At 31.4% G+C, this 12,500-nt stretch overlaps 1 protein-coding gene across 8 annotated transcripts in view; it reads right to left on the reverse strand.

Moving 5' to 3' along the window:
* The window catches only part of exd (PBX homeobox extradenticle), a 56,057-nt gene that overhangs the window by 2,152 nt on the left and 41,405 nt on the right, over nt 1–12,500 (reverse strand). For 3 of the 8 annotated variants that reach the window (XM_085657311.1, XM_085657310.1, XM_035866588.2), the window contains one exon: nt 4,331–5,808. The exons of 1 other annotated variant lie outside the window; for it this stretch is intronic. In XM_085657311.1, the coding sequence (XP_085513437.1) occupies nt 5,674–5,808 (135 nt within the window). In that variant the 3' untranslated portion in view covers nt 4,331–5,673. Of the gene's footprint in view, nt 1,024–1,454; nt 1,479–4,330; nt 5,863–8,563; nt 9,193–12,500 lie in introns of those variants that run through there. 4 more of the 8 variants (XM_085657314.1, XM_085657315.1, XM_085657313.1 and 1 more) reach the window with 4 other exon arrangements.

Consider the following 12,500-nt stretch of genomic DNA (forward strand, 5'->3'; position numbering starts at 1 on the left):
AAATAAAAAAAGAGCGAGTAAAAAGAAAATGAAAAGGCGAGAAAGTTGAATAATTTAGATAATAGAATAATTTCGTTCCTCGGCACCAAATCAAATGCATCAATAGTAGCCATGGAAGTACTTTTCTTTTTCTTTTTGAAAGAAAGAAAAAAAAAAAAAAAAAAAACAAATGAAAAAAAAAACGTTTGGTGAAATTTTTTTCTTAAAGCGTTTCCATGAGGATCAACGCATAACAGTATTCTTACTTACCGATCACGCTCTGTCGATAATAAAAATGCCTACATTGTCTTATCCCTAACGGTGTTTCAACGAATTCATTTTGTTTTCGTTTTTTATCTAATTATTATTTTCTTTTTTTGTTTTTTCTTTTTAACAAATTTATCGCACCAACGCAGGCGCAATTTGTTACGCCACGATAAATTATTAACGCGAACGAACACTTCCGAGCAAGCCGAGCATACTTTTACACATTCTCTCTCTCTCTCTCTCTCTCTCTCTCTCTCTCTCTCTCTCTCTCTCTCTCTATCTCGCTCTCTCTCTCTCGCTCTCTCTCCCTCTCTTTCTCTTTCTTAATAAATTAATATATCAATATTTTAGTATCGTATAACTCGTCAACAAGTGACGAGCATCGGATCACAGATAGTGAGGTGATCGGATTACCTTCTTTCTTTCGTAATTATTTCATAATTTATTCGTAATTATTTCTTTCTTTCTTTCTTTCTTTCTTTCTTTCTTTCTTTCTTTCCTTACTTCCTTCTTTTTTCTTTTCTTAATTTTTACTTTTTACTTTTTCTTTTTTTGGTTTGCTTTTGACTTTTCTTACGACATCGTCGTTCTTTATTGCGTTTCCTATCGACAATAAATCTTTTTTCTTTTTTTTCTTTTTTTTTGTTTTATTTGTAATTCATTTCATTTTTCACTTTTCTTTTCTTTTCTTTTTTTTTTTTTCTTTTACTCTCTTTTATTCGGATTTTGCAAAAATCTTCTTGCGCATTTCTCCTAAGGATTTCAAGGCGACAGCTCCTGAAAGCAAACAGCATTCGGCCGTGTACGCGCGCTATCTGGCAGTGACGTGAAAAAGTTTCACATGCAGAGAGAAGGAGGCACGTCCTTAAACATTTTTTTTTTCCCTTAATTTTCGTACATGTTCGTTCTGTTTCGTTGTCTTTTTTTTTTTTTTTTTTTTTGGTTTTTGTTTGTATTATTCTTTTTTTTTTTGTTGGAGGGAAACGGGGGGCGGATTTTTTGGGGGAAAGGGATTCTTTCGTTCGTTTCTATTCTCTCTTTTTTTTTTTTTTTTTTTTTTTTTTTTTTTTTTTTTTTTAACAATTTGGTCAACTCTCCTTCCGATTTACATATATATCTCGATCTCGTATACACATAAAACATATATATATATATATATATATATATATATATAGTAAGTACGTGCGTGTGTGTGCTCTCGTGTATGTCTCTGCCCAAAAACTTCATATATCCTATATAAATTATCCAAAAGATTTATTTCAAAGGACAACTTTTTCAAGCGACTGCTTTTTGTGCGCGCGTACATCGGAAGGTCAAACTCTCTCTCTCTCTCTCTCTCTCTCTCTCTCTCTCTCTCTCCCTCTCTCTCTTTTTCATTCTCTCTCTCTCTCTCTTTGAATAGCTATTATCTTTACATCCATATCTCATTCTCTCTCTCATTCTCTCATTCTCTCTCTCTCTCTCTCTCCCCCTCTTTCTTTTCTATTTTATTCCGTATTCTGTTCTGTACTTTTTCAGCGAATATCGAAATGACACTTTGATACATGCGAGTTGGTTGTACGGATATACGAAAGTATAGAATATGTAAATATGTATATATATATGTATGTACGTATTTATGTATGTATATACTTTTTATTTTCTTTTTTTTTTTTTTTTTAATATAGATACGTGTGTATCTACGTATACATATTATATATATATATATATATATGTATGTATATAAATAAATATATATATATATATATATATATATACCTATTAGGGGCGTGTACGTATGATCAACTATGAGGAATAGAAAGAAGGTATCTGTGTGTGCAATCGACGAACATATTCATGTGGGTAGGAAAATAGCGTCGAATTCAGTGTGGTCTTCGAGAAATAGAAAAAAGAGGGAGGAGAGAGAGAAAGAGAGAGAGAGAGAGAGAGAGAGAGAGAGAGAGAGAGAGAGAGAGAGAGAGAAAGGAAGAGAGAGAGATATAGGATGAGGAAAATAGAATAAAAAGAAAAATCGTATTTTCCTTCGTTTGATAAAATGTAAAAGGAAAAACGATTTATAGTCCTATGACTCGATTACCTTATTGTTAGTTATCTGCATACATACATACATACATACATTCCATACATACATATATAGATATGTGTGTTTGTGTTCGATAATTCGATCGATCGTATTTCAGAGAGAGATTTATTCGATCGATGAAGCAAATGCAAATTTAACGAACATACCAAACTCGACGAAATAATATTTATATAATATTGTTCTGTTGCAAAATTTAATTAACGTGCGAAAAAATCACCTGTTTTATATATATATATATATAACAAAAGTATATGCGTTCTTTGCAATCATCAGTACGGCAACCACAATTTCTTAAAATAATTATTCGATTAAAAATAAACAATTAAAATCAAATACACATACATATTAAATAATGAAAATCCAATTAACAGGGTATATAAATTTCAACGTATTTATTTCGAAAATTTATTTTCGCGCATTACCCTCGTTTTTTACCGAAGTAGATGTCACATATATATATGTGTATGTATCTTTATTCTCTATCATAATAGTATAGTGCATGTATGTATATGTTTGTGTCAGTATGTAAAATTATATATTAATAAATGTATGTATGTATGTATGTATATATGTATCTATACCTCTCTCACGTTCAATATGAAAAAGTAGGAAATAGTAGGAAAGAAGGAAATAAGGGAAGAAAGAAAGAAAGAAAGATGCCAATAGCGTACGATAATTTTAATTAAGTTCCGTCCACAACACAACAAAACAAAACACCAGAACAAAAAAAAAAGAAGAAAAGAATGGGGGAAGAAAACTTAAGAGAGATAGGAGAAACATAGATCGAATTTTTCGATTCGCTCGAAATATTGCTCTCATGCACGCACAACGTGTTCTTTTTTTTTTTTTTTTTGTTCTCGTTTTGCACCGTACACGTAATCATGTACACTGTGGAAATTTTATTTCTCTCTCGATCGGAATAAAGAAAAATGGAAAGAGAAAAAAAAGAGAGAGGGGGAGGGGAGGGAGGGAGGGAGGGAGAGGAAAAAAAGAAAAGAAAATAAAAAAAGGATGAAAGAACGGCGATCGTCATTACCTCTTCTTTGCCGTTCTTCCGGAGATTGGAAGAGAAAATGGAGAAACGAAATAGAAACGAATAGTAGAGAATTATGTGCATCGATTGCATCGGTCGTTCCTTGCTCTAACTTAGAATACTTCTCTCTGTCTCTCTCTCTCTCTCTCACTCATTTACTCACTCACTCACTCACTCATCCTCTCCTTTTCTTTTGAAAGTTCTGAACTTAGAAAACTTAGAAAAATTTGGAACTCAGAACCATTGATATAAAGTACTTCAAAAACACATTAGTATTTAGTAAAATTAGTAATGTACAATTACAATTATATTATAATAATAAAAATAATAATAATAATAGTAATTACAGTATTAGCAGTAATAATAATGATGATAATAAAAACAATAGTAATAGTAATAATAATAATAATAATAATATTAATAATAATAATATTAATAATAATAATAATAATCGTGCGGATTTAGGATTGACGAATTACAAAATTGCATTGATTTAAGAAATTCGCTAACACGAGTTTAGGAAAAAAAAAAAAAAAAAAGAAGAAAGTTGTAAAACATTAGGCCTTTCCATTCGCACATAAATTTTCTCTCTCTCTCTCTCTCTCTCTCTCTCTCTCTCTCTCTCTCTCTCTCTCTTCTTTTCTACGAAAAGTTCTTCGTATACGGCATAGCGATACTTATTCATGTATACGTATACATATATGTATGTATGTATGTATGTATTTATATAAATATAGTGAAAATGTGTAAAAAGTGTAAAATAATCGATCATCTTCGTCCTTAGAGTTTTTTTTATATCTTATCTTATTGTTTGTTTTTGCTTTTCTTCTTCAATTTCATAATCGTTTCCTTCGTTCTCTTTATCTTTTTCTTAATCTCGTTTCTCTATCTCTCTCATTCATTCATTCATTCATTCGTACATTCGTTCATTCATTCGTGCGTTCGTTCGTTCGTTCATTCTATTTCTCTTTTTCTTTCTATCCATTTTATAACTGGGCGTTTGTACATTGCCATATTGTCTTTCGAAAGAAAGGAAGCCAAATAATTGGCGTTTTCCATTACTCACATTATCTCTTCGTTATCGTCAATATTTTCTAATTATAAACAACATCTCGCTCGTTAATCGTCAAGACGAAGAGAAGAACTACGGCGACAGAGAGAGAGCTCGACGAAGCGGAAAAAAAAGCATGTTTTCGAAAATCGAACGAAATTTCATGAGTGAGAGATATATTGCGTGAAAACTTAACAAGCGTTTTCCGCTCGATCGATCGATCTCGATATATCCTTATATTATTAAAACCATTATTCGAAATTTAAAAGAACTTGAAATTGTGAATATTGATTGAAAATATCCTTTAAAGAGGGGAAGAAAAAAAAATGTAAAAAAAAAAAAAAAAATAGAGGAGAGGGATGAACAAGAACGAAGGTCCTAAATTAAGATCATTAGAAAATATCGAGTGTCGTTAGGAACAATGTAAAACAATCAACAGCAAACTCATTCATTCATTCATTATTCATTCATTCATTATTCATTCATTCATTTATTCATTCATTCATTCATTCATTCTCTCTCTCTTTCTCTAATCCTTTTTAATGTACCTCGGAGATGCATGCGTTTTTCTTTCCTTTCTTTCTTTTTTTTTTTTTTTTTTTTACGGACTTTGTATAACAGATAATAGTAACTGTACGTAATTGTGGTGTCTGTGTGTGTATGTGTGTTGATAAGGAGGAAGGATTATGTGCGCATGTTAATACATATCTATTCGTTTTTTCATTTCACATAATATTTCAATACTTTTCCTTTTTTTCTCTCTTAACCAATTTTACTAATTCGCTTATTCTTGTTATATATTTTTATTCATTTCTTTTCTTTTCTTTCTTTTGTTTTCATTGGATTTTTAATTTTTTTATTTTTTTTTTTTTTTTTATTTTTTTTTGTATATATATATATATATATATATATATATATTCTTCACGAGCCCTATCCACTTCCTTTCATTCTAATTCATATTCACGTACAATTACACACAAACAAACACACATACGGAACAGACAAAATATTTCTTTCATTCCATCACGCTCTCTCTCTCTCTCTCTCTTTCTTTCTTTCTTTCTTTCTTTCTTTCTTTCTCGCTCTCTTTCTCGCTCTTTATCTCTCTCGCTCTCTCTCTCTCTCTCTCTCTCTCTCTCTCTCTCTCTCTCTCTCTCTCTCTCTCTCTCTCTCTCTCTTACTCATCACCGGTATATATTGTATACCTATGTATGTACTGTACGTATACGTAAGATGTCGAGAAGAAAACGATCGATCGTTTTAGACGCGCGGTCGCTTTTCATTTTCTCGGTCGGAATCAGAGTCCGCAGAATCGTGGAGCGGCGGAAATTCGGGAACAGCCTCGCGTTGCTGCATCCATCCCGTCGCGCCTGGCCCCCCAGCCAATGCCTTGCCCTGCGTCATTTTTTGCGATTTTTCAATTGATTTTTAGCCCTCTGTCTTTATGCCCTGTGATGGCGACAAAAGTAGTGCGTGTCATTGGTCACTAAAAGCTTCGACGAAACCACGACTCGCTTAGCTAGCGTCTTCTCTCTCTCTCTCTCTCTCGCACACATACACACATCATACAAGCACATACCATAGGCATACTTTCTCTCTCTCTCTCTCTCTCTCTTTCTCTCTCTCTCTCTCTCTCTCTCTCTCTCTCTCTCTCTCTCTCTCTCTCTCTGTCTCTCTCTTTCTCTATACATATATATGTCTCTTTCTATTTCGTCAACTATATAACCATTGCTCTCGGAGTAATTCCCTTTTTTAAAAATTCATCACACTCGAAATATAATGAAAGAAAAAGAACGAATGATGATGAATGATAATGATAATAATGATGATAATGATATTAATAAAAATAATAATAATAATAATAATAATAATAAAAGAAGAAAAAACAAACTTCTTTTTCTCTCTCTCTCTCTCTCTCTCTCTCTCTCTCTCTCTCTCTCTCTCTCTCTCTCTCTATCTCTATCTCATCAAAATCCGAGAGGGTCTCTACTACTTTCTACTTTCTACTCGTAAAATATAACGGCGAAAAAACTCAGGCCCTTTTGTTCTATCTACCTCATGCTCTTTTACCCTCGCTAATTTTCATCCCCGCTAAGTTCTTCGCCTTTTCTTAAATCCCAAAAAACTAAAGGGAGGAAGGAAGAAAGAAAATAAAAAGGATCATCTCTTCTTTCCATCGTGATGATGAGAGAAAAAAATCAACCTATGTGGAAAAGTGAAACCAAAGGTTTTTTCTTTTTTCTTTTTTTCTTTTTTGTGAAGGAAAAAAAAAAGAAAAAAGAAAAACAATGGAAAATAAAAAGAAAAGAAAAGACAAGGCAAAGAAAAACGCCGCACACGCGTATACTACCATGTGAAATTATAAGATATATATATATATAACAAACGCACACATATGTATATATATATACACGCACACGCACATATACACACACACATATATATATATGTGTATATGTATATATATATATATATACATATATTTAAAATTCTACATGCAGCCATGCACATCGCGAGTATTTTTAACGGAGAAACCTCTTCGATATGTAGCGATAAATCACGTTGATGAATGCTCCTTTGTAGATCTATCGATCTTTACGACGTGTCCCGATGTCTATATATTTTTACTTGTGTCTTATGTTTATTTTTAAATCGCGAAAGTAAAGATTGCAGTTAAGTATCAAAAAAAAAAAAAAAATAAAATAAAATAAAAAAAAAATAAAAAATAAAAAAAAAAATAAAAATAAAAAAAAAATAAGAAAGAAAAAAAGAAAAAAGAAATTAAAAAGAAAATAAAAAGAAACCCGTATAAATTACGACGTTTCATTTTCTTTTTACCTTTGTCTTTCTTCTCGTTTTTGTTTTTTAACAAACGCCTTGCAATTTTTTCTTCTTATTTTTCTTTTATTTTCTTTTCTTTTCTTTTCATTTTTTTTACATACGTATGTACATCGTAAAGATTCGTTAGTTTTCTTGTTTTTTTTTCTCCCCCCTTGACTTTTTTCATTTCCTTTCAATGAATCATCAAAGATCTCCCACGACTCAACTGTCACGGATTTCTGATCATTAATTTTTCATTAATCATAGTAATTCTCTTCATCGTCATCGTCGTTTTCTCTCGGATATTGACGAGGTACTTTATGTATAAAAATAAAAAGGATCTCTCTCTCTCTCTCTCTCTCTCTCTCTCTCTTTTTTTTCCTACGTAAGCTCTGAGAGACTTCGACGAGCTCTACTCTTAATTCGATTTTTCTACTATACCTGATATATATCATATCGTATCGTATCGTATCGTATCGTATTGCGCGCGCGCGAACGCGTGCGTATTTTATCGATCACTATTCTATCTAATAATTATTATTACTTAGTTTCTCTACGTCTAAAAAAAAAAAAAAAAGAATATGTCTTATTAGGAAATTTATTTTCTTATTGCACACTTATCGAGATCTAATTCTAATGACCGGAGAAGAAAGGAAAACATTCGAAAATGAGAACCTGAATATTATTATTATTATTAAATTTCGAAACAATAGTAAAGGAGAAAGGAAAGTTAAAAAAAAAAAAAGAAAAAGAAGAAGGAGAGAAAAAAAAAATAAAATTCATTAATTAAATAATACTTATCACATTTTCTTATACACCGATCCCCTTGTATATGGGGAATGGACAAAATTCGTAATAAAAACAAAAACGAAAAAGAAGACATAAAAAAAAAAGAAAAAAAAAAAAAAAAAAAAATACGATCGGTTCTCATCTTCGATCAAAAAAAAAAAAAAAAAAAAAAAAAGAAAAAAAAATCGAATACTCATATTGCTCTAACTCGCGAAAAATGTATTTCTAGGTAGATGAGATTTATTTTTCTATTTTTCATGTATTTTTTCTTCTTCCTTCACTCGCAAAAAATATAAGAAATATATATATATATATATATATATATATATATATATATGAATATTGCACTATCGCGTCCTATCGCGTGTATATACTCGGCCATGCGTATCATCACGCGTGTATTATGTGTACGTGTAAGTGTATTTATATGACATATACATATATATATATATATATATATATACATATACATATATATATCATATATATATATATATATATTTATATTATACACACTCGTGGATGATATCGTGCGCTCTCGTGAATAAAAGAAAAGTCTTCCTTATATATACGATGAAGCTCGCACTCGTTCCTCTCTCTCTCTCTCTCTCTCTCTCTCTCTCTCTCTCTCTCTCTCTCTCTCTCTCGCTCTCTCTCTTTCTTTCTCTCAAGCCAAATAGGATATCTTGTCGCACAGTATGAGACGCATATCTCGAGACATCGTGTTCTAAAGTTGTCGTGTTCTTAAGGAAGCTGCCTCGTATCATTTTTGTTCATTCTTTCCATCATTTTTTCTTTTTTATTATTTTTTTTTTTTTTTTTTTTTAATTTATTTTGTTTTATTTTCTTTCTTTCATGTTCGAATTTAAGGAAAGAGATCTGTGTTTGTTGCAATGGAGAAGCTTCTCTCTCTTTCTCTCTCTCTCTTTTTCTTTCAAATCCTGGTTCGTTGATTCTTAATCATCCCTGGCTGTACTCTCCCCATGCCTTTTTCTATATCTTTCTCTGTCTGTCCATCTGTCTATCTGTCTGTCTGTCTGTCTGTCTGTCTGTCTGTCTCTCTCTCTCTCTCTCACTCTCCCTCTATTCTTTTCTTTTTCTCTCTTTGTCGAAACTCGAGGCGAGCTTTTGCCCTTATTTGCGAGCTTTTTAGGCCGGTCTGGCACGTCACTGCGAACACAAGAAAAGGCACGAGAGGCCGAGATAAGTGAAATCTCAGTCTCTCTTTCTCTTTCTTATTTGTCTCTTCTTCGTTCCTCTTAACTATCTTCTAGAAAGAGAAGACGAAGAGAAGACCATAAAAACGCGGACGATCGAACGATTTCTTTTCTTTTCTCTCTCTCTCTCTCTCTCTCTCTTTATTATTTATTTTCTTTTCCTTTTTTTTTTTCTTAATATTTTTTCCTTTATATATATATATATAATTTTTTTTCCCCTTTCTTTTCTTTTATTTTGTTTTCTTTTTCTCTTTTCCTTAGATTTCTTTTTGATAAAATTAACTTTGTACGAACTGTGCTTGTAACAAAGAAAATCCGCACACGTATTCTGAATTCATCGTCTAGTCTGACGTGATTTTTGTTTTTTTTTTTTGTTTTTGTTTTGTTTATTATTTTTTTCACAGATAAATGAGAATGATAAAACTCGTCCGAGGGAAGACGAAAAATCGATGAACTTTCTCTTTGACATTCTGATAACTATTAATCTCGAATAATGAATTTATATTATTATATAAAAAAAAAATAAATAAATAAATAAATAAATAAATAAATAAAAATGTCGCGCGAGGTAAGAACTCGTCCAGACTCGTAGCAGCGAAGAACTCTCCGAGTCTTTGATCTCTTTTTTTTCTCATTGATATCGTTTTTATTTCTCTCTAGTTTGTTCTCGCAAATATTTATCTTTGCGTTTTGATTTTTTATCATTTCTTTTATTATTATTATTATTATTATTATTATTATTATTATTTATTATTTTCGTTTTTCTTTTTTTTCCATTACTTCAGAAACACGATATCGAAACGAGTGCGAACTTTGTCAAATACGCCCACCGTCCTCCTAATTTTGCATTCTTGTTGCAACAAACACAGTTCCTTAATTTTACTTTACGTTAAACTTATGACGGAGCGTCGAAGATAGATAAAAAAAAAAAAAAAATGAAAAAAAAAATAGTGACAGAAAAAAAGAAAAGAAAATAAATAAATGAATAGAAAGATAGATAAAAAGAAAAGAAAAGGGAAAAAAAATGAAAGAGAAAGAAGAAAAAGATAAAAATGATAGAGATACAATGAAGACAAGTCCAAAAAAAAAAAAGAAAAACAAGGCGAGCCCGAAAAAACTAAGGATGATAAGTTCATAACAAAAACATTATTGGGATTGTGGCCAATCGAACGACGAACAGAGAAGAATAATTCTGCTCTCTTTTTCTTTCTCTGCATTATGTGAGTGTGTGCAAGCGATTGATTGATTATTTAGCAACGTTTGTTACGTATAGCTGGGAATGTTAGTAGTATCAATTTCTTTTTCTTCTTTTTTTTTCTTTTTTTTTTTCTTTTTTTTTTTTTACATAGCATTAATTTTCGTCACGGCATTCATTTTCTTAATTGCATTCCTCAATCGGAATATATTATAATCGAAGCTAAAACATCGATATTCGTCTTTATTCGAATGATCGGTAAAAAAATAATTTATTGAAGCGAGGAGGGGAGGGGGACGGTAGGAGAAAACGAACGGAATAAAAAAAAGAATAAAAAAAAAAATGAATAAATAAATAAATTAAAAAAAAAAAAAAAGATTTATATCGAGGGTGGGGGGGGGGGGAGAAAAAAATAAAAAAGAATAAAATATAAAAAAATAAAAATATTTATAAAATGAATTGTAAAAAAGGAAAAAAAAAAAAGAAAGTAAAACAACACAATGAGCTTGCTCATTTCTGTGAGAAAATCAAATCGATAGACACGCGATGATGATAGCTTCCATTTAAATAAGATCGTTAAATTCCGATTTGGATAATCCCGTTCGTAGGAAAGAATAGAAAAACGAAAAAGAAAATGGTTCGTGATCTCAGCCGTGATCGACACCCGATAAAAGAGAAATCATGCATTTTAGTCGCTTCATTTTCGACTATCTCGTTCCAATGTGAAATTAAAGTTAGCCTCAGAGTTCTGATCTCGATCTCTCTGTCTCTGTCTCTCTCTCTCTCTCTCACACACACACACACTCTCCCTCTCTCTCTTTTTCTTTCTCGATTCGATTTCTCGACGTTTTTATTATACGACCGAGAATATAAATTACATAACAGCTGCGACGGTGGTCAAAGAGAAAAATTCGAATTTCGAGGGAGTTATAGTTGGAATGGCAAAACCCGTTTGCTTGTTACTTTACGGATAAACAGAGATTTATCGACAACCGAGAGTCGCGAGTATCGTAGATGTCCAATAGACGGAAACTGCTTCCGGGCTACTTCCCCTTTTGCGAATTTCACGGTCAAACGGTTTAACGTTTTTGCGAATCCGATTGGTCGTTCGTTTTCGTGACAGTAGAAAAAATTACACGTCGCGAAGTAAACGAAATATTTTACTTGAGATATTATATACCTATAGTGCCTTTCCTTTTTTCTTTCCCCGTTAATTGTTTTTTCTTTCTCTTTTCTTTTACTATTTTTTTTTCTTTTCTTTTTTCTTTTTTTCTTTTTTTTCATTTTCTTTTGTGACGAGACATCGAAGAACAATCGACGAAAATAAAATTTTCTAAACAATTAATATCTCGCAATGTTATAACAAGAATGGGTTTTCGTATAATGAAAAGCAATAATGAATTTTGAAATAATTAAAAAAGTATTCGTTCGGAATTATTGCAAATTTTTTTTTGCTCTCATATATCCACTTATACGATACCAAAAATATATTACTTTCGCTTGAAGATCAACTTGTAACGGGCGATCATATATTACAATTAAAAAGATAAAAAAAAAAAAAGAAAAAAAAAAGAAAAAAAAAAGAAAGAAAAAAAATTTTTTTAAGAAGAAAAATAAAAAATGAAAAGAAAGAAGTAGAAAATCGTGAATAAATAAAATTATCTTTCGTCGAAAGAGATTCGTCGCGAGAAAAAAAAAAAAAAAGGAAAAAAAAGAAAAAAAAGAAAAAAAGAGATGAAAGAATTAAAAGAAGAAGAAAAATTAAAGAATATTTATCAATACATAGATTATTATTGCTTCTCACCATACGTACACTGTATAATGTATATATATATATATATATATATACACACGTAGGTAAGTATGCGAGTCAATTAATAGGCGAGAAAGGGCGGCTCTCAAGAGCATCGCCTAAAAAGTGACTTAGCAAGTCCAATGCATACTAAGCGAGCTTTCCCGTGCCTCTTAGCCATGCCATTTCACTATCGGTTTCCCCTAAGCCCGTCGGTCGTCTCTTTACGGGGCTTCTAGGATCTTAGTAACGTGCGCGCGGTGCCTACTCGTAT

This window comes from Vespa mandarinia, chromosome 5 (assembly GCF_050613455.1).
Source record: "Vespa mandarinia isolate Hongniang chromosome 5, ASM5061345v1, whole genome shotgun sequence".
Taxonomy (NCBI): domain Eukaryota; kingdom Metazoa; phylum Arthropoda; class Insecta; order Hymenoptera; family Vespidae; genus Vespa; species Vespa mandarinia.